Raw genomic sequence first — 23,794 nt, forward strand, 5'->3', positions numbered from 1 at the left:
GATCTGGTGCCTTTTGGGTATATGCAAGGAGCTCAGTACCCTAAAGGCACTAGATCTTGGCTACAATAGGTGCTGTAGGCTATATTTCAAAGGAAGGAGCTGGCCGTTCTTGAGGATGCCGTTAATCAACAGGCAACTTGAAAGCATATACACACAAACACCATGTCACCATCAATCTTCTCCCAACTAAACATACCCGGTTCCCAAAGACATTCCTCATAAAGCATGGCTTTCAGACCTTTGATCATTCTTGTTTTCCTCCTCTGGACACAGCTTGTCAATATCCTTCTTGAAATATTGTGATGTTCTCTTCCCACTCCCTTTTCTTTCTCAGCTGCCCTCCTTTGAACGTTGGTCTCTAATAAAATTCTTCTTAAATCCACCTCTTGGGTTCTTCCATAATTGACTAAAAGTGTCCCTCTGTTTCTGCACTAGTTCTCTGAAAACTCCCAAGTGGATCACAATTTCTTATGAAGATTTGTGGCTCGACAACGTTCAAATACTCGTTCATTTTCTTTTCTTTGGATTTGTCTTTCTCTCTCCAGGGGTCTCTAATTACCTCCCAGAATCTTCCTGTGCGTGCCTCTTTGATGTCCTCATTACAGAAGTTCATTTCGTACAAAACAAAGCAGAGCCGAAACTTTCCCTACTGTTCACAAGGAACTTGTAGCAAAATTGTGAAGTACTGATTTAAAAAAATTACAGGGGGAAAGTGCTAGCTCAGCCGTAAAGCAATGTTTTGTATGTCAAAATGTTTCAGTCCAGTTCTTGGCCTCTACATTGGCAGATGATGAGGATAATAATTTGTACCACACTTTTTCTCATACTCCTCCCAATTATCAAAGTTTGGCATCTCATTGTTTCATCTGCTTTTAAAGTATCCCAGTTTCAAAAGTAACTTGCATTGTTAATGAAAGCTGACTGGCACAACCTGGAGATCACAACCAAATACAGTGGCCATTTGGATATAGTCTATTAATTTATCTCTCTAGTCTTTAATAGTTAACTCTTTTTCATCCTTCCATGTTTTAGCTATTATTAGTCTTGCAGAAACAAAGCATATTGAGAAATGTCTTCATCACCTGAACTATTATGTCCCCTAAATAGTCCTAATAGGCACATTTCTGGGTTTTTCTTTACTTTTTTGTTGACCATATTGTGTGCTTCTTTCACCACCATAGTAACAGAGGAAGAAATAATGAATAATTTGTAAACAAATGGGGGCTGGCACTTGGGTATCTGGAAAAGAAGACAAAGTTAGAGTTGAATGTTGCAATAAATGGGATTTACTGAAAGAAGATATATGGGAAGTTGCTAGTTAATTTTGTGATCCCTATTGAGGGGTGCCGGTGGTCAGGGAGGGTTGGGTTCACAGGTGTGGGGCTAGAGGGATAAGAAACATTAAGGTATAAGAACTGTACAGCCAAATTTAATTTTTCACATGTTTAACGAGTGCTGGCTGTATACCATTTTGCAAACTTTCTTATTCTGTTGTATTTTTTCTTCTTTCTTTTTTCTGTTTTTTTTCCTATTTATAATGTCTGTTTTATTTTTTATATACACTAAAAAATAAAAAATATATATTTAAAAACAACCAGACACGGTGAAGACATCTGCCCTTGCACTTTGCTACTCGGCTGCTGAGTATACATGCCCAGTGTGGAATACCTCTCACCACGTTAAAACAGTGGATGTGGCTCTTAATGAGACATGCCGCATTATCACAGGATGTCTATGCCCAACACCACTCAAGAAATTATACTGTCTAGCCAGTATTGCACCACCTTATATATGTTGGGAAGTAGCAGCCAGCAATGAAAGGACCAAGGCATTGACATCTCTGGCCCATCCTCTGTTTGGATATCAGTCAGCATGCCAATGCCTTAAATCAAGAAACAGCTTCCTAAGATCTATGGAGATATTCACAGGAACGCCTCAGCAAGCGAGAATCCAAAAGTGGCAGGTAAAAACCCAGAACTTCAATTAGTGGCTGATACCGGATAAGAAACTCCCTCCTGGGCACACAGAAGACTGGTGACTTGGAAGGTGCTCAACAGATTGTGCTCCAGCACCTCAAGATGCAGAGCCAATCTTAAGAAATGGGGCTACAAAGCTCTAATTGGAGGTCAGCTGTGACCAGCAGTGCTGCAGAGTTCGAAGAGGCACAAATGGAGGGCTTAAGGGAGAAACGTGCCAAGAGGAAGGCCCATCAAGCCAACCCTGACCAGGACCGCCTTCCACCTGGAAACAGATGTCCTCACTGCGGTAAAACATGCGGATCAAGAATAGGTCTCTTCAGCCACCTAATAACCCACCCCTAAGACACCAGAGATGGAAGACAATTGTCCTCGAACTACGAGGGATCGACTAAGTAAGTACAAAGTAGAGTCCGCGACATGCGAATGTGGAGAAGAGCAAACCACAGACCACTTACTGCAATGCAGTCTGAGTGCTGCCACATGCACAACGGAGGACTTTCTTACAACACCACCACAGGCAATTGAAGTGGCCAGCTACTGGTCAAAGGAAATCTAGCATAATGCCAAGTTTTTAACTTTTTGTGGGGTTTTTTTTAATACATTATAGCTGGATTCTCAATTTGCTTCTGACATGATAAATAAATATAATGTTAACTAAACAGGCAGCAGAGGAAAGGAGGGAGATAAATCTTGCTTGAGAGTTACTACTAAAAATAAGCCTGAAAGTATACCCTATACTATGTCATATTATAGCCTCTGAATTGACTTGATATTAATATGGAAACACCGTAATAAAAAGCCAATGAGGATCAATAAAGACAAGCTTAATGGAACACAGGTTTTGTGGATTTTTCTTTAAAGTATTATTCAATTTTTTGCCAGTGGTTTGAGAATGCCAGCAGTGTGAGTTAACAGAGTCTACTGTACTTGTGTTATAACAGGGGCAGAGAACTGTGGAGGCTAGGAGAGCATATTGCCTCCAAATACCCTCTAGGACTCATGTGGACATTGTTAGCTTATTAGGAACCCTTTTTAACAACAGGAAGTGGGCAGGAATCACTTCCAGTTTTTCTTTAATTGGCCCGTCCCATTGACCCGTGATAGAAATGGGCAGATTGGAACAGATTGGGCAGATTGGAACATGGCAGAGAAACAACCCTGGATGGCTATTTGAAGCCATCAAGTCCCCTTATGGCCACTCTTGGTCTATGAAAAGGCTCCAGTCCTACTTTTTGAACTTAGTGGGATTTATTTCTGAGTAAACATAGCAAACTTTATATCGGAAGTGCTAACCTCTGGTCTCTTTGGCACACAGGATTGCATTAAAGCGAAATCACTAGAGCTGTTCTTGGTTGGAGGGATGCATATTTGAACAGTGTAAACCAGCAACGCAGTACCTCTGTAATCAACTTTAATTCATTTGCGATTAATATATTTATGCTCCTCCAGGCTGTGTATTAATGGCTATGTTTGGGGAGCAGGAGTACGTGGAGCTGCTCTGTTTTACTAACTCAGACAGGCAGCCTGCCCTGACAAGCAGGTCAAGCCATGTTATTTGTGTGCCACGAAGTGCTTGAAGAAGGAACCTTGATAGTAATTGCTTGCTAGATATGCAGGAAAAGGGATAGCTTTTGGCCATGGCAGGCTTTTTCCAGAATGCTAACTCACTGAAGGTCTTGCAACCAACACCCCATTGGAACAAAAGGGCACCAGTGGAGATACGTCTATGTCCCTTTCCAGTGATTAAAGAGACTTTCGAAACCGATAATCCCATCATATGGGGTTGTTTTCCTGCTTCTTTCAAAAAAAGCTATTCATTATTTGTGTTGCTAATTCAGGATTGTCCCAAGTCTTGAAGTTTATGACCCACAACCTGCGATCCATGATGGGGCAACCAGCTAGGGTTGCTCACTGTTTGCCATTTAAACACATAATTAATAAATTATCCTGTTTGGAATTTGGAGTAGACTCCCATTTAACAGGAACTAAAGCAACCAGGACTCTCAAGCAACTAGTTAAAAAAATCAAAGAAACAATAATTTAAATAACAAAGCTGTTGCTCAGGGAACGCCCAGATGTATTACTATCCTGCTGAGAGGCTTCTTTCATGTCCCCGCAAGCTAGAGCTGACAGACGGGAGCTCATAGCGTCTTGCGGATTTGAACTGGCAACCTCAGGTCAGCAACCAATTTTCAGGCCAGCAGTCCAGCCAGCACAAGGGTTTAACTGCATGAAGCGCCATTATGTATCCAGTATATATCCAGTATTTTATGATTAACTGCAATGAAATACTGGTTCCATGCGATAGTTACAGAATCATAGGAATTGGAATCTCGACAATCCAGTCCAACCCCCTGCCCTGAAGGAACACTCAATGAAAGCACTCCTAGCAGATGGCCATCCAGCTTCTGCTTAAAGATCTCCAGAGGAGACTTCACCACACTCCCAAACAACATATTTCATTATCAAACAGCTCTTACCATCAAGAAATAGTTCCTTCCTCAATGGGACAACTTTTAAATATTTAATCATAGTTATGTTTCCTCTAAGCTTTCTCTTCTCCAAGCTCAACATACCCAACTTCTTAATCCTCTTCTCATATGGATTGGGTTCCAAACCTTTGATCATTTTGGCCACTCTTCTCTGGACACATTCATTTGTCAATATCCTTCTTCAATTGTGGTGGCCAGAACTGTGTCCAAGTCCTTTGATGCATTCCTTTGAGTTAATTCAAGTCATCACTTTGATGCATTCTTTTTGCCCCAGATATGATTTCCTTCAAAATGAGTCTTATCAGATTTTAAGTGGCAGTGATCCTAGTGCACTTATCTGCTTATCAGTTTAGGATTTGGACAGCAAGTTAGCACCCTCACGTTCTTCTCCTTCCATCAAATAACCATAGACTACCTAAAAACCACAGCATAAGCAAAATCTCCATGATTTGTTGAAAAATGGAAAATATTTTTGTTCAAATAGCATCCTGTTGGTGACATACACAGGAATGAGCCGACTTAAACCTCCAGATCAAACTTTTACACCAGTGTTCTTCATATTTGTAGTGCAGAAATGGATGCGATCCTATTACAAATTGCTTCTTGCTACTTTAACACATGGTTGTGCAAGGTTCTGAGCTGATATGTATTTTGCCTCAACGTGCAATCCACATGAAAAATCAATGAACGGTTTACGTTGTCCAATATCAGTTCACAAGGCGGCATAAAATTACACTCCATCTCCTTGGTGCTGAGATAAAAATGCATCCTTGGGGCAGAAACAATAAAGTTTTGCCTATTTTTGTTTTTTAAAAAAAGAAATCTGTACATAGCAGGGTGAAAGCATGGGACAATGCTTAAGACTCAACTGATAACATGGCAAAGTACATAAAGTTTGCATAAAATCTGGAACAAAAAGGGACTAAATAGTCCTCAAAAAATGGATGAGAATTAACATCCTTTTCCAGCCATGTTATATTTTCTTCTTGGGTCATGCAGATATTAAACCCATGAATCCTGTGGTTAGTGTCTTTATTTTCTGTCTTAAAGTAAGTTAGAGCAGCCTTTATTCCCTCTCCTTTAAAAAACAAATTACAGCAGTGCTCAAGTCAAGTGCTATTGAAATACTTTAATGCCAAAAGTTGGGTACCAATTTACCTACAGTGAAACTTCTGAGCCCGTTTCCCAAACACACTCATACTTGCTCCTTATTTCCACTACTCAGAAAAAAAAATGCTTCCCACTGTTTCATTTTCTACAATAGTTTTTGCAAAACTCTTCAAATAACAAGGTTCAGTTGAGGAAGGCTGCTCAATCGACAAAGATCCACCTCGGAGGTCAAGTATTCTGACATTTCTGTACCACATGCCGCTTTCTTTCTTTTTTGAGCGCTTGATCCTGTTGGCGGTTTCAAATTGCTTCAGGATTAAAAGCACAAAGAAAATGCACCCTGTTTGAAAAGAACCGGGTATTTTTCACTATTGTGAAAATAAAATCCTTTTTTTTTTTTTTTTTGGCAAACCGTCTCCCCTTTTGTTTTCTTCCCACTCGGAATAAAATAAAAGAAATTACAAAGGTGCTATTCACACCTTGGCCCTCCAAGCCTCTTGAGTCAAGAAGGCAACTCACGCCAGGAAAATTTGGTTCCTAATAAAATCAGGTCTATAAATGGATTTGTGCAAAAGGGAGGTGCAAGAGAAATCTATGTAAAAACAGCTGCATCGGATAATGAGCACCTTTGGTGGCAGGAACACATGATGGGCTTGGTAAAAGAAACACAGTGGGATTTTTCTGCTAAAATGATTGTAATAAATCATTCCATTCTTTTGCCGTCACTTTATGCATAGTATCAGTTTGAACTCTTTTAGTCAAGAGGGTTTTTTTAAAGTCACAAGCTTTCTAGCTGAGTGATATACACATACTGTATATATAAGTTGTATGTATATATCACATTCAAAAATAAATAACATGCATCTGATAATATTCATATAATCAGACCGTTTGACCATATTTGGAAGGTGACTTTTAAAAACCAGCTGGTATTACTACAGCTACTGAGATCAGCATTGAAAATATGTTACTGTGTTTGCCTATTCAAAGCAATAAGATTGGTGTCACAAGAACTGGCTTTCTTGAGAACAGACCAAAGCAGAGCTTAGGAAAATTACTTTTTTCAGGATATTATTACTTCCAGAATCTTCAAGGAAAATGCTCTCACAGTTGTAGACCCCAAAACAACTTTTCCAAGTTGATGACCATTGTAGATCTTCAAGAGTGCTGTCAAGAATACGAAACATGCTTCTTCCCCGAGCCACTGTGTTGTTTTACTTTTTGTTGTGCATGGCCTTGTGAGGGTTTACTCTAAAAGACAGCTTCTAAATATTTTGAAGAATTAAATAAATGAAATATAATTTGGGACATTGGTTTTAATAACTGAAAAACTTTCTTTTACTGTGTGCTGCAAGGTTGAGCAGAAGGCTTACCTTCCGGAGACAGAGGTTGAACACCCCTTATATGGAATTCTGAAATCTGAAGTTGTGTGACAGTGACATTTTTGCTTTTTGTTGGTTCGTTGTACACAAACTTTGTACATAGAATTACAACTATTGTAGAACATTACCTTCAGGCAATAAGGTGTATATTGAACACACTTGAGTTTTGTTTAGACTTGGGTCCCATCTCCAAGATGTCTCATCATGTACATAATAAGCAACTACAATGTTCCCTCACTTACCGCTGGGGTTAGGTTCCAGGACCACCCTCAATTAAGTGAAAATCCGCAAAGTAGGGACATTATATTTATTTTAATATTTATACATTATTTTAGTAGTTATACACTATTTTAAGTCTTTATCGACCAATCGTGTGTTGATAAATTGCCTCCTTCTCCTCCCGTTGCCACTTGGGCTCCTTTTCTCTCCCTTTGGCTTCTCCTTCCTCCCTTCCTTAGGCTGTAAATTGTATTTTTTTATGATTTATAATAGTTTTTTAGTTTATTGAAAAACTGCGAAACAGTGAATCAACGAAAAGTGAACCGCGAAGTAGTGCGGGAACACTGTACTGCTATACCAAAAATCCCCAAGAATCCAAAAACCAGAACACTTCTGATTCCAAGCATTTTGGATAAGTGCTGCTCAACTTGTATTCTTATGGTTCTTCCCCTACCCGGACACTTTGAATTCAATAGTTATTCCTTTTGGCACTTACCACCACCTCTTGTTCTCCATGTTGCAGCAGTCTCTGCGACATGAGTCCTACTGGTCAGCGATCGCCTTAAGTGATTCCTCTTCTACCCTCTTTTTTCACTCCCAGCCAACATCACTCCCAGTGATGTCTGACCAGTAGGACCCATATTTCAGCTGGAAACTACCACAACATGGGGAACACGAGGGATAGTAAGGACAGTCAAGATTCCCTCCTGCCTCTGCAATGGCTAGTTGTTGTTGTGGAAACCTTTCCAGGGTCGATCTGGCATATGCCACGCCAAATTGTCCTGGGGATAGTGGGTCAGTGCAGATCCACCCTTTGATAACTTCTAGTAGAAGCCCACCATAGAATCACCCGGAGGACACATAAAATTCCTAGAGGACAGATTATGTTGGATGCAGGAAAGTGAAACCACAGATACTGGTCCCTTGGGTATGAGGTTCATATTGTAGTCTTCAGCTAAAACCATAACTTGGAGAAGTTATTTTTCTTGACTGTCTGGAGGATTCTGAGCATTGCCATTCTAACTCAATATGAGGCATCTAAGTTGCTTAGTTTTCAGTTTTAATGCCATCTGTTTCATTTTTTGTTTCAAAGAGCCTCTCAAGTGAAATGATGCTGGAAATCTTGAGTGAAATTATTTTAAATGACCTACACACAGAACACTTAAATTGCCATTTAACAATTGAAATGATTCAAGAAATATATTTAATCATCACTTAAACTCCTGCAAGATATAATGCCAGACAAAAAAAATCTGGTTAAGACCTTAATATTATCTTAAATTGTTCAATGCAGAAAACCTCATAGAGACTAAAGGAACCTGTCTATACCAGGTTATATTTCACAACAGAATCAAATCAAAATGAAACATGTTGTATGCAAGAGTTGTCTTTTTTATTCCAAAAATAAATATATTTTTCAGTCAAGGATTTTCAAATGCTTGTATAATCACAACGCGCAGGAAAGTTTCACTTCTTTGGAAGTTCTGAAGCCAACACACAAGAATTCATGAGAATTAACACTAGCAATGTTACTGATTACTTGAAGGGTTAAAGGCCAATTGAAACAAGATTTGGAAAGCAACAAGATCCACTTTTATGACAAGAAAAGTGTTCAGAAAGGGGAGAATCACTCACTGCTGAGGTCTAAAAGGCACATAAGCTGGACGCAAGGATGCGGTTTGTTTGCCACGGAGGCCAATGTGTCTTGTACTACATTCCAAGAGAGTAATTGTGGAGCATGAATCGAGTCAAAGCAAACAAAATAACGACTGGGGATTCGAAAGAGGATTCCCTTTTCCCCCTTGGGAACCCTTTTGTGTTTTTGGCTCCTGGCAAAAAGGCAAGCGAGCGCAACGGCCCAACGTCACTGAGTCCGAAAGCCACATCATTCGGTTGTGTTTGGGCGGGTTGCCACGTAAACAAAGACCACAATCAACAACACAACCACGGCCAACGTGGGGAGCACCACCGTCGTGACCTGCTGCCGGGCCTCTTGCATCGCCTGCTTCCTCTCCTTTTTGTCTTTGGATGTCTCCTTTTTGGGCTTCCCTTTGAGTTGTCTCATTCTCCTCCTCCTATGGGCTTTTCGTCAACACCAAACTCAATCTAAAACAGGGTTCTGCACAATACAAACTTCGAGCTGAAAGCGTCCCCTTCGCTGATTGATGGATTTCTATGTAGAAATCTGTAAAACAAGAAACAGAAAAAACACTTTGTCATCCTACAAAACTGGAAGAATAGCTGATCTCCTGTAGCCTGAACAGAGACAAATGGACTTTTATGAATTGTAACTGTTTAACTATGTTATGTTTTAATCTTTGTTCCATATATTTTAATATGTGTATTTTTAAAAATATGTTTTAATGGCATTTTATTGAACATATTTTATTATGATGATATATTCTAACTATGTTGTGCCCTGTCATGAGCTGTGATGAGGCGGGTACCCATATATTATTTGAGAACACAGAAATGCTGGACCACTCTAACAACCACCATGTCAGACGACACAGAGAAGCCACTGAAATCCACAAGCACGTGGACAATTTCAACAGAAAGGAGGAAACCATGAAAATGAACACAATCTGGCTACCAGTATGAAAAAACTCTAAAATCAGGACAGTAAAAAAAGAACAACACTCATAAGACAAGGGAATTCCAGACAGGAAATAATTAGGGCCAATTAACACCTCCCAACAAAGGATTCCCCCAGGCCGGAATCAGCCAGGCCTTGAAGATGCAAGGCTTCAATGCTAATCAAGGTGATTAATTGCAACATTCACACCTGCCTCCAACAGACAGGCATTTTTTCTCCCACCCTGGACATTCCACAGATATATAAACCTCACTTTCCTAGTTTCCAATATACCTCACAACCTCTGAGGATGCCTGCCATAGATGTGGGTGAAACGTCAGGAGAGAACACTTCTGGAACATGTCCATACAGCCCCAGAAACCAACCCAATCCCATCTTTGTTGGTCACTTAACACAGCTCATGCATGAATAGGTTTTGAGAGCTTTGTGTGTGCTTAGATGATGTAAGTCTACCAGGTACACGCTCAAAAGCTGCCAGAGGACATTAATTTTAACACAACACTTTCTTCAATGTTTATTATTTCGGACTCAATAAACTGCTCAGTTGACCTGTATTCATCATGTGCTAGTTCCCTTACTTTCTGCCAAGAGATTTATCCCAGTTATTTATGATTAGTGTTAATAATAATACAACTTATTTGCAATATGCTGGCACACCTGAAACTTTCAATACTTCACCATATGCAATTAAGGAAGTTGCCTTAATTTGCTAAAAATAAATCTGTTAGTCTTAAAGGCTCATCAAAGGTAAATGGTGTAGAGTAAAGATTAGATTTCACAACAGTTTTAGAATTCCCACTATCGTGCCTGAGTTAGTTCTAGTGGTCTATGCAGAAATAATAATGTGTTGTCGAAGGCTTTCATGGTTGGGATCACAGGGTTGTTGTATGTCTTTCGGGCTGTGTGGCCATGTTCCAGAAGTATTCTCTCCTGACGTTTCACCCACATCTATGGCAGGCATCCTCAGAGGCTGTGAGGCATGACCCCAGACAACCTCTGAGGATGCCTGCCATAGATGTGGGTGTAACGTCAGGAGAGAATTCTTCTGGAACATGACCACACAGCCCGAAAGACATACAACAACCCAGAAATAATAATGTCGTATTACCATTCAATCTTAAGTATGTATACTGTATTTATATTTCTAGGATGTGTGAACCACAATGTTAGAGAAACTCTCTCTTAAAGACCCAGCTAGGTGTTAGAGTTAGGGTTAACACATCCTAGAAATATAGATGTTAAATACTTATACTTTTTAAGTTAAATATACACTGCCCCCAGTGGCTGAGCTGCTGAACTTGCGGACCAAAAGGTCGCAGGTTCGAATCCAAGGAGCTAAGTGAGCGCCCGCTGTTAGCCGCAGCTTCTGCCAACCTAGCAGTTCAAAAACATGCCAATGTGAGTAGATCAATAGGTACTGCTCCGGCGGGAAGGTAACGGCGCTCCATGCAGTCATGCCGGCCACATGACCTTGGAGGTGTCTACGGACAATGCCGGTTCTTCGGCTTAGAAATGGAGATGAGCACCAACCCCCAGAGTCGGACACGACTGGACATAACGTCAGGGGAAACCTTACCTATCTATATTTAAGATTGAACAGTAATCTGACATTATTTCTGCATAGACCATTAGAACTAACTCAAACACGATAGTAGGAATTCTAAAACTGTTGTGAAATTTAAACTTTACTTTACGCCATTTACCTTTGACATAGATATAGATATCTGTGCCGTATTGATGTTGAGCCTGATGAAGCCTTAAAGGCACCACAAGGCTTTGTTTGCATGGACATGGCAACCTCTTTGCAAATCGACTTCTACAATTCTTAGAGGGGTCTTATCCTCATTTGCACACAAACATCTCAAGCTAATACTATGCTGAATCTATACGGGAGCTTGGTAGCGTTACTCTATCTGAAGAATCGCACAGGGAGTCCTACAGTTCCCTGGGAAACCAGCCCTTCAGAAGAAGACTGTAATAATGCTCTCCTTGAGAAAAAATTGCATCCATCCATCATGCGCTGGGGAGAGAGAGACTTCTCCAAGGCCATCAAACCCTGTATGTGAGGAAGTTTAATTCAGCTGCAAGGCAGTGTAGAGCATTTTTCCAGGCAGCAGGGCAAACAAGACAGTGTTGCTAAAGACTTAATGGACAGGTCGAGAATTAAATGTTCTGTCAATAAGGATGACCTGGATGCTATTTTTGGAACGCAAGACCCTCCACAAAAAGTCTCCAAGCCTCCCGCTGATAATGTGAGGCAGATGACTCAACGGGGGAAAGTTATATCTTATCCAGACCCAAACCTGCTTTTGTGATCACCACCAAATGTTCTTGGAACAAAAGGAGGATTTCCAGCAGAACAAGACTCTCAATGCCTGGCTCTCATTCAGCTCCCAAGGACAAGGTTAGATTTGAGGTCACTACTAAAGAATGGGTACACTTGATTTTAGATACGTCGAGCATTATCAAAAGGATTGGGTGTGTTTTTGATGAACCGAAGCCTTCCAAAGAACACACGGTGCGGAAAGGTGGTGGCAGGTTTTCATTCCTGCCTTGGCAATGTTAGAAACACTATGGGTACATCCGCACTGAAAAGTTAACTCAGTTTGACGCCACAGCCGGGCTGTGGCGCAGCTGGCTAGTAATCAGCTGCAATAAATCACTACTGACCGAGAGGTCATGAGTTCGAAGCCTGGGTCAGGTTAAGCCCCCGACCATTAAATAGCCCGGCTTGCTTTTGACCTATGCAGCCCCGAAAGACAGTTGCATCTGTCAATTAGGGAAATTTAGGTACGCTTTATGCGGGAGGCTAACTTAACTAATTTACTAATTCATAAAACTGCCAGCAAAACACGAGGAATGGAATGAGGAAGTACAGCCACTACTGGACAGTGAAGCAACAGTTCCCCCTGTGGCCGGAATCATGAAGCTGGAAAAAAATGTTAAATGCCTCTGTGTCTGTCTATATATGTTGTTTGTCTGTTGGCATTGAATGTTTGCCATATATGTGTTCATTGTAATCCACCCTGAGTCCCCTTCGGGGTGAGAAGGGCGGAATATAAATACTGTAAATAAATAAAATAAATAAATAATCCTTTGTTGGGAGGTGTTAGCTGGCCCTGATTTATAATGATCCCCTTATAAAAACTTTTGTATTGGGGAGTGTTTAAATAGTAAGAGTAGGCAAAATGCAACCTTGTGGTCAATGTGACCTCAAGGATGTATTTATCCTTTTCCTGTCTGGAATACATTAAAACACCATCATTTAATAGATCCCAGAGGCCTCTCCCACAGTGTTTAGCACTAAAATATGGTTTTTTGTGTTTTCAGTTTTTCCCAGTATTGAAAATATTTTTCACCTCACAACCTCAGTGGGATTTTTAGAAAGTCCCATTCTGTGGCTGTACACCAAACACGAGGAATAGGCACAGAAATAAGACTTAGATATTAGTGCTTAGCACATTCCTATATTGAACAAGTAGAAATCTCCCTCTTACTTCAGGGTGCATTTACACTGAAGAACTAATGCAGTTTGGCACCACTTTAACTGCCAAGGCTCAATGCTATCGAATCTGAGGATTTGAAGCTGGGTGAAGCACCAGCACACGTTGGCAAAGAAAACCTTGTAAAACTACAGCTCCCATGAGTCAAGAGCATTGAGCCATTGCAGTCAAAGTGGTGTCAAACTGCATTAGTTCTACAATGTAGATCAGGCATGGGCAAACTTTGGCCCTCCAGGTGTTTTGGACTGCAACTCCCACAATTCCTAACAGCCGGTAGGCTGTTAGGAATTGTGGGAGTTGCAGTCCAAAACACCTGGAGCGACAAAGTTTGCCCATGCCTGATGTAGATACATCTTCAATGTTTGCAAGTCTCATAACAAAGAAGTTTGCAGTCATGACGGCATTGCAGTGGGAGGAAAAATTGTGCTATTGAACATGCTTTTATTTTGCTGCACATTACGGCACACATTCAATGTCACTCTCAGTACCAGAACTAATCTGCATAAGGACTCACCGCTGGGAAGAAAACACGGCAAGTTACTAAAAACAACCACTGTGCTCATTTAATTTTACAGCAGTCTTTTGTTATCTCAAAAGCAAAAAAAGAAGAAGAAAAAGAAGGCAAAACCCAACTAAGATGGCTATGATTGAGGACGGATGAATCACAGAGTCCCTCTATATAAGAAGTGAGACTCTGGAAAAATCTTCCAATTTATTCCTTAAGCAGCAATAAAGTCGATTTCAGGGAAAAGTGTGTGTGATGCCAAGGCAGGCTTTTTCCCCCCCTTCCACTCACCGTCAGCTCCAGGATTGCTGTACTTATCTTCTGATGTATGGAAGCACAACGCGCATAATGGAAATTGGATTGGAGACGGAAATTACTGTAAGTCAAATTGATGGACGCCAAGCAAATGCCTTCCACGGCATATTTAATGGGCCGGTTTCTATGTTTATTTTTGAAAGAATAGTTCTAATAAAAAAGGAAATCCATACCATCTGGATTTATGAAAAGGAAAATCTATATCTGAAAAGGACGTGGCAATATTAAAACATTTAGCTACAAAATCACTTGTTTTATACAAGGCGAGGAAGAAAAAGAAAGTGTCCAGACATAGATTTTTGTGCTTGGTTTTGAAGACAAAGGACTGCTTTGGCCTTATTTATTTATTTTGTCTGCAAACAGTTGGAATCGACTCTAAAAGAAAGATTTCTGCTGGTTCTGCGTCCAATTAGCTGGAGCTGGGAATAGTTACTTCTTTGGACTACAGCTCCCAGAATCCACCAATAAGCAGAAATTGTAGTACTCAGTATTGCAAAGAAACCTACAAAACGAAAGCATCTTCAAGTTGCCAATTCCCCATTAGTTTCATAGGATTTTCGGTGACGCATTGGGTTAAACTAGTGGTTCTCAATTTGCAGGTCCCCAGATGTTTTGGCCTTCAATTCCCAGAAATCCTAACAGCTGGTAAACTGGCTGGGATTTCTGGAACTTGTAGGCCAAAACACCTGGGGACCCACAGGTTGAGAACCGGCTGAACTGCTGACCTGAAGGTTGGCGGTTCGAATCCATGAGACAGGGTGAGCTCCCATCTGTCAGCCCTAGCTTCCCATGCAGGGACATGAGAAGCCACCCCCACCCCCCACCCCCGGCAGGATAGTAACACATCCGGGCGTCCCTTGGGCACCGACTTTAAAGACAACCGATTCTCTCACACCAGAAACAACTTAATAATAATAATACTTTATTTTTCTATCCCGCCTCCATCTCCCTGAAGGGACTCGGGGCGGCTAACATGGGGCCAAGCCCAAAACAAGAACAAGGTATGATAAGTTAAAACAAGTATACATAACTAAATAAACAGTATCAAGTAAAATAAAAGAGATTAAAACACAATAATATATTATAACACCATAATAACCAGATAAAAATTAGATAATAAAAACAGCATCACCACTAATGGATGAGATGAGGGCAGTCTAGTCAGAACTTGCCTGGATTCACTTCTGACACGATTTTTAAAAAAGGTATTTTCTTAGGCAAAGAATATTTAAGAAGTGGTTTTGCCACCTCCTTCTCTGAAATATAGCCTCAAGCACTTGGTATTCATTAGCAGGGTCTCATCCAAGTGTTAACCAAGGCTGATTCGGCTTAGCTTCCAGGTCTGGTGTCATTATGGAATTTCAGTCTCAACAAAAGAGACATGTGTGTATATAATAGGGGAAGGAAAGCTGCTTTTTTGCCACAGTTTTGATCGTTCAGACCTCAGGTCAACAAAGCGAGAGCCCTGCTTCAAATAGGTTTTACTCTACTGGCTGTGAGTACAACTGTTTGTTTTATCATCACTCAACCCAAACCATCTTTCTTTGACCCTCAAAATGAAAAAGGTGTACTACTCAATTCCTTTCTCATATAATGGTACATCCTTTGCAGGTTCAATCTTATGGAATTGTGGGAGTTGTAGGTTTGCAAATTCTTTAGCCTTCTTCCCTGTTAACAAGTGCTGGTGTTTTCACCAAACTATGATTCCATAGTCGTGGCAGTTAAAGTAGTGTCAAACTGCATTAAGTCTACAGTACAGATGCAGCTTTAGTCCAGGGCTATTATATTTTGGTGAAAAGGGATAATAAAAGGCATCCACAACAGCACTTGGCAACATGGCATGCTCTTCTTCAAGGTTTTAGCAAGCCAGCCATGCCTTCTATAAGAATACCCAGTTCCCATTGGGTTTTGGACTTCTACCCAACCTCGTTTTTCTCCTTGTACTTCCAGAAACCAGTCGATATTCCATGTCTACTGAGAACACTCCATCCTCAATGAGTCTTTAATCCTTAGGGGTAAGACATATTGCTAGAAAGACATATTGCAATGATATTGTGGGGATTTGTAAAAAGGCACCATGATGTAATGAGTTGACTGGACATGTGTCAGCAGCTGATTGGCTAAGTGTGCCAGGAGCCAACATTCTGATTGGCTACTGTCTCTGGCTTGCTGCTGAGAGAAACGGTTTGAGCAGGCACTTTTACCTGAGAGGGAAGAGGTAACAGCTAGGGAATTAATGGCTGCTGACTCTCTGAAGCCTGATCATTTTTAAGGCAATGAGGCATATTTAAAGGGACTGTTTTAAAAGAACTGTTTATTCCCTCTGTTCTCTGTAAGAAATCAGAGAGACTACTGTATATATTGTTGCTCTGTTTGACCCATTGAACTGGTAAAGTTACTGTCAAAATAGGGAGCCCAAGCTAGTAAATAATAATTAAAAGGAGGAGAGGAGACGAAGAAAAGTATAAAAGAGGAGACGAAGAAAAGTATAAAAGCTTTCTCCGTCCACAAGGTCACAACTAGCTGTCTCTGAGAGACTTTATGTTGCAGATAGTGTTCCTGGCAGGTAAATACCTTTAACATACAATTAGAGAGAGGGATAGAAAAATCACTTCTTGAAACATGAACTAGGCTATATTATTGAAAGATAAATTGCTGTGGAAGTGTATTATTTTTCAGAGAAGGCTGTTAATAATTATACGCATGTCTGTGTGTATCTTCCATGGAAGACATCTAAATGTTCAATTCCTTGTGTTAGACTATGTGTCTGCTAAGAATATGATGAAGATGCATACCTTGTTGAGATGCCTAACATGAAATATTTACAATATGTAATGGGCCTAGATAAGGAGATGTCTGTGTTGCTCTTTAAGAAGACTGTGTGTGTATATGTGTCTACTTGGTATATATTAAAATAATAGCCTAAGAAAGATGGAGTTGCCTGTTCATTCTTCAATGATGTATACCCACTTTGCTGAGGATCTGCCTGATGGGATTCGATGCACCTCGCTCTTGAGTCCATGCACACAAAACTTTGCATTATCAACACAGCTGACAGCTGAAATATTACACCATAAAAGCAGAGGGATGATAGAATCAAAGGCTACTGTTCTGAAATTTAACTTTCGGGTATCTGAACACAAAATCTTGAGCAGTTTCTCATCCTACTCGCCTTTCACAGCTGGAGATAAGGGATTCTGGAGATAAATCCTTTCTTGGATTTGACAAAATCCAAGAAACACCAATTTGAGGTCCTGGTTAAACGAGCGAATAAACTATGGATACCTGTGTTTCATATTTTGGCTTAATCAGCCTTATGGGGCGAGTGGGCTTATTAACAAAAGACCTTCCTCATAAATGCACAGCAGAGTCACTTATTAGCAGCAGTGTGACCCAGCAAAAATAGCCAAAAGTGATTTAAAAAAACCAACAAAACAAACAGACCAATGTTATCTCTTCCTTAGGCTTTTGTTTATAGCAAAATAATATGGTTGCATTATTTACAAGAACAAGGTTTCCATAACACAAATTAAATTCTTTATACTTCCTTCTTTGCTTCCACGCTGGGCTTCTTCCTCTTGCAGATAAACAGTTTCGCTCTCACAGAGCCTCCTCTCCTAACAAACTTACACTGGAGCTTCACACATGAGCTTTACACACAAGGTCTTTAACCTGGGGCTTCTCTCACGGAAGCTGAGTAACTGCATCCATTTAACCCTTTCAGTGCTTGACTCTCATTTTTGTAATTAAAAATATATAGTTAATTTTTAATCTTTCTGACAAGCCTTTCACATTTGCTAGGGTTAGGGGTTTAGGACCCCCACAAAAACAAAAAAGGAAACATGGATGGAGAATTTGACTGACACAACTGATTCCATTGGTAAGAATCAAGCAGGACCTATTACACCATGGACATGGTTGCTTAGTGGGGATAAACCAACTTTTAAAAAGTGCTTCAAATCTGAAATGTCTGAATGTCAGTCACAGATACTGCAGAAAAAAAATAGTTGAATTGGTCTCCCACAAGCCTTTGAAGTCTTCCTTAAGACACTCTTTTTTCTGGCATCATTTATCTTCCTGAACTTTATGTCCAAGCAACTTGCTTCCTAATACAGTAGTCTCACTTATCCAAGCTAAACGGGCCGGCAGAAGCTTGGATAAACGAATATCTTGGATAATAAGGAGGGATTAAGGAAAAGCCTATTAAACATCAAATTAGGTTATGATTTTACAAATTAAGCACCAAAACATCATGTTATACAACCAATTTGACAGAAAAAGTAGTTCAATGCACAGTAATGTTATGTTGTAATTACTGCATTTCTGAATTTAGCACCAAACTATCATGATATATTGAAAACATTGACTACAAAAATGCCTTGGATAATCCAGAACCTTGGATAAGCGAGTCTTGGATAAGTGAGACTCTACTGTAATCTTTATCAGGTGACCTTTAGCAGACTGTCACCTACACTTTGAACAGGTCATTACAAGAAAATGTGAACCTTCTTCTCCTTTTAGTGAGATCATTCATCTCTTCTTGTTCTTTATTTGCCATTCTGGAGGGATTTTCATCATTGGGTTGCTGTGAGTTTTCCGGGCTGTATGGACATGTTCCAGAAGCATTCTCTCCTGACGTTACACCCACATCTATGGCACGCATCCTCAGAAGTTGTGAGGTATATTGGAAACTAGTTAAGTGAGGTTTATATATCTGTGGAATGTCCAGGGTGGGAGAAAGAACTCTTGTCTGTTTGAGGCAAGTGTGAATGCTGCAATTGGCAATTGATTAGCATTCAATAGCCTTGCAGCTTTAAAGTCTGACTGATCTGAATTCCACAGATCTATAAACCCCACTTGCCTAGTTTCCAACAGACCTCACAACCTCTGAGGATGCCTGCCACAAATGTGGATGAAACGTCAGGAGAGAATGCTTCTGGAACATGGTCATACAAATAGGAAAACTCACAGCAACCAGTGATTCCAGCAACGAATGACTTCGATAACACATTTTGATCATGTTTTTTGCCCCCTTGAACCATTTTTGTCCACCTTCCTCTGGATCAATTAACATGTACTTTTGGCCATCCGTGATATCTATACAACCATGGCATCTCCTCCATCATCACTTCTCAAACGAGTTGATTTTCTTCCGATCAGCTTTCTTCACTGTGGCGCTTTTATAACCATATACAGAAAATGAAAATATTATGGCATGAATGACTCTGACTCATAGCTGCCTTCCCTTCTTATGCCTTCATCTGATTCCTCACTATCATCTCCGTTTTGATTAACGGCTGAGCCGAGGTATAGAAAATCTTTACTGCAATATCCTAATTGCCCAATATTTTCCCTCTTCCCAAGTCCATATACTCCTCCTTTGACCTCCAGATCAACTGAATGTTTGCAAACTAGCGGTAAACCAAATTGAACTTTGCTCACTTATATTTCAGTATTACTTACTATGTCTCAAAGCAGGAACCTCATACATTTTGGCAAATGAAAGTGTGGTAGATTATGATTTGCTTAGCCCAGTGGGATGGGAGAATGTATCCGAAAGAAGCGAAACACAGCAAAACCTGCTGGCTTTTCCTCCATCTCTTTGATGATCAATTTCAAAACCTTGAAATGTGGTTTGGATGGGTAATGCAAGGGATATACAGAAGTAGTTTTGACAGCTCCTTCTTTGGAAAAATAGTCTACAGCACTTGGTATTTGTTAGTGGTCTCCCATCCAAGAACTAACCCTGCTTATCTTCCAAGATCAGACAAGATCTGGTACATTTAGGGTATTTTATCCCTTGGGATACACTGCCAAAATATGAAACTCTGACTCAACCAATGAACTTTATCTTACCTCTAAGTGAGAGAGTCTTCACAGTTACCAAGATCCTTTTGGGACCACAATCACATGCCGGTCAGAGCTGAAAGCAAACAAATCAAGAAATAAAGAAATGACCACTTCTTAAGAACATTCGAAATAATGAGAAGCAAGTGAAATAGTTCCACATAACACTTTTTAAGAAGATGGGCCAACAAGTTATTCCAGCATCGGCTGTTAGGAATTGTGGGAGTTGAAGTTCAAAACACCTGGAGGGCTGAACTTGGCCCGAGTTTCACTATCCATTGAAATTATGTAAACGAAGCCACACTGGACATGTTGTAAGTTGCACTGTTGGCATTGCTATTCATCAAGCAGCATTTTCAGGTGTGATGTTCAAACTTTTTTGGGGGGGAAATGAAAGAAATGTATCATTGCTAGTGTCCCCCTGTAATCAGCTGCTTTTTGCAATTTTTAAACAATCAAAGTCATCTTGTAGCACTCGGGGACTAATTATATAACAATGGTCATTTTAACTGTTTTTAAACCGATTAGTCTTGTTACTTCGTAGGTTTAATAGATTTGTATGTTTTATTTATTTAAACTTTGTGAGTAGTTGCTGTAATTTGTTATGGGTGTTTTATTCATGGGGCTATTTGTTTAGTTTGTATTGTTTCATTGCATTGTTTTATGGAGCCCCCGGTGTCACAGCGGGTTAAACCACTGAGCTGCTGAACTTGCTGGCCGAAAGGTCGCCGGTTCGAATCCGGAGAACGGGGTGAGCTCCCGCTGTTAGCCCCAGCTTCTGCCAACCTAGCAGTTAAAAAATATGCAAATGTGACTATTTATTTATTTATTTTATTTACAGCATTTATATTCCGCCCTTCTCACCCCGAAGGGGACTCAGGGCGGATCACATTGCACACATAAAGGCAAACATTCAATGCCATCACATAGAACAGAGACAGAGACAAGACGCAGGCACGGGCTGGCCTCGAACTCATGACCTCTTGGTCAGAGTGATTTGTTGCAGCTGGTTTGCTTTCCAGCCTGCGCCACAGCCCGGCCTAGATCAACAGGTACCGCTCTGGCAGGAAGGTAACAGCGCTCCATGCAGTCATGTTGGCCACATGACCTTGGAGGTGTCTACGGACAACGCCGGCTCTTCGGCTTAGAAATGGAGATGAGCACCAACCCCCAGAGTCGGACAGGACTAGACTTAATGTCAGGGCATAACCTTTACCTATGGCATTGAATGTTTGCCACCCTGAGCCCCCTTAGGAAGAGAGAGCAGGTTATAAATAAAGTTATTATTATTAGGATAAATACGTTTTTAAGATAAGCTTTAATAGACTCATCTCTCATCCACACCGCAGAATGGCAACAGTTTGACACCATGCAACTCTGGAGAAGTCTACACAGGGACCACCAAACGCAGCATTGCCCAAACACGAATCAAGGGACATGAAAGGCACTGCAAACTGATTCAACCAGAGAAGTTAGCCATAGCAGAGCCCTTGATGAACAAACCTGGACACAGATTATTATTCGAGATCATAGAAATGCTGGACAACTCTAACAACCACCAGGTCAGACTACCCAGAGAAGCCATTGAAATCCACAAGCATGTGGACAATTTCAACATTTATTTAGAGTCAAAAGCGCTGCATAAATAAGTATAAAACTGATAAAATAGAGGGAGCACAAGCGGCTAAATAATTTTTGACCAAAAACAGGCAACAGTGACCGCATTGTCTGTAGCTTTCAACAATTCTTTATCTGTACATGAGGCAATTTCAACAGAAAGGAGGAAATCATGAAAATGAACAAAATCTGGCTACCAGTATTAAAAAACCCTCTAAAATCAAGACAGTAAATAAAGAACAACACTAAAAAAATAGGGGAATTCCAGACAGGAAACAATCAGGGCCAGCTAATCACCTCCCTCCCAGGCAGGAAGCAGCCCAAGCTTTGAAGCTGCAAGGCTTTTCAATGCTAATCAAGGTGATCAACTGCAACATTCACACTTGCCTCCAACAGACAAGAGTTCGTTCTCCCACCCTGGACCTTCCACAGATATATAAACCTCCCTTGCCTAGTTTCCAATATACCTCACAATCTATGCCTGCCATAGGTGTGGATGAAATGTCAGAAGAAAATGCTTCTGGAGCATGACCATTCAGCCAGGAAAACTCACAACAACCTAGTTTGACACCACTTTGACAAATACTATTCCTACCTACAGAATCCTGGAAAATGTAGTTTGTTGTTTCATGAGACAAAGAATGAAAAATAGCTAACAAAAGTACGAATTCCATAGTATTGAGTCATGGCAGTTAAAGTGGAGTCAAACTGCTATCATTCTGTTGTGTCTCCTTCAGTTTACTTCATCAGATCCATGTGGATGATTCTGGAGTATTTTAGAATTCAAAATAAGGGAACACAACACATATAACCCCTAGACTTTAACACTTCTAGGGGTTTTAAAATGATAGCTGGAGAATTCTGAATCTCAAATAGGAACATTTACAAGTTATGACGTTAGTTTCAAGTTCTGTCAATGCTGCACGAAGGGGAAAAATATCTTCCCAGGGAAAGTAAATTGTATGAGAATACTAAAAACCCCTCTCCTCTAGCTCTGTCATCAATGCGTTTGCATCAGGAGACCGAACTGAAACCAAGGTAATTCTCAGCTTGCTGTAAAGATTCATTTATTTCCTCCAATGTATGAAGACACATTTTTGCAGCGTATCACAGAAGTTTCCAGCAACCCATTATATGCTATTGAAGTATTATGATCTCTTTGCCCTGGTTCCGTATTTTCAAGGGTAAAAAGCTTTTAGTTATATGCAAGGCAATTCCGGGAGTATTAGGAGAGCCCATGAAATTACTGTCCTTCAGACTGGAGATAGGTATTTTTCCCCCATGCCAAATTACAGGCCTAAATCAAAATTGACCCACCATTAGCAAAACCTCGCTTTTAACAGTAAGTGCAGCATAGAGAGTTTTCCCTGCTTTCCAATGCATTTGGAAAAATGAAAACCATCTCCGTATTCTGTCGGAGTGGCAGCAGGTAGAAAGGAACTGTTTCAATTAAGTTTTAATCATTCTGAGCATCTCAGTAACACTTTGCAGGTGACATTATCTGCCTAGGAGGAGGCAAGGGGGGGGAGAAAGAAAAACGCATCCCAATCGCCATACGAAATGACCATGCATGAAACAATATGTGGCCTGCATCTGTATTATAGATATTGCTCTGAAAACTTTTACACACAGTGAAATGATAACCTTGTAAGGCAGAGGTGGGGAAATGCATTTCATGGGTTGTGTGTAACCTCCAGGGTCCCATAAAACTGGCCATTTAAAAAAAATTATGTCCCCAAATGATCCAAGGAGACATGAAATCTGTGTTGCCCCACCACCATTTAGATCCAGGAGAAGCCTTTTTCCACCAGGAAATACTGTATATTCTCAAGTATAAACTGAGTTTTTCAGCCCTTTTTAGGGCTGAAAAACTGCCCTCAGCTTATACCCGAGTGAAGGTCCTGGCCGGCTTATATTCGGGTTGACTTATACTCAAGTATACAGTATAAGGTACATTTATTATTTTTCTCTATTATTATTATTACATTCATTATTTTACTATATAATAATAATAATAATAATAATAATAATAACAACAGAGTAAAATAATGAATGTAATAATAATAATAATAATAATAATAATAATAATAATAATATTTATTATTTTACTCTATTTTTGTTACTATTACATTTATCACTTTATTATTATTGGAAGGATACGAAAGCACATTTACATTGAAGAAGGTTAGAATAATTATTTAATCCGAGTTGGACAGTCTTATCTTAAAT

General features: G+C 40.2%; 1 protein-coding gene across 1 annotated transcript in view; it reads right to left on the bottom strand.

Moving 5' to 3' along the window:
- Positions 1–8,553: 8,553 nt before the first annotated feature.
- The window catches only part of smco4 (single-pass membrane protein with coiled-coil domains 4), an 81,969-nt gene continuing 66,728 nt past the window's right edge, over positions 8,554–23,794 (bottom strand). The window contains exons 2-3 of the mRNA XM_003219280.4: positions 19,958–20,024; positions 8,554–9,367 (exon numbers count right to left, since the gene is read on the bottom strand). Coding sequence (XP_003219328.1) covers positions 9,068–9,247 — 180 coding nt within the window. The 5' untranslated portion in view covers positions 9,248–9,367; positions 19,958–20,024 and the 3' untranslated portion in view covers positions 8,554–9,067. The remainder of the gene's footprint in view (positions 9,368–19,957; positions 20,025–23,794) is intronic.

The sequence above is a fragment of the Anolis carolinensis genome, chromosome 3 (assembly GCF_035594765.1).
Source record: "Anolis carolinensis isolate JA03-04 chromosome 3, rAnoCar3.1.pri, whole genome shotgun sequence".
Lineage (NCBI taxonomy): Eukaryota > Metazoa > Chordata > Lepidosauria > Squamata > Dactyloidae > Anolis > Anolis carolinensis.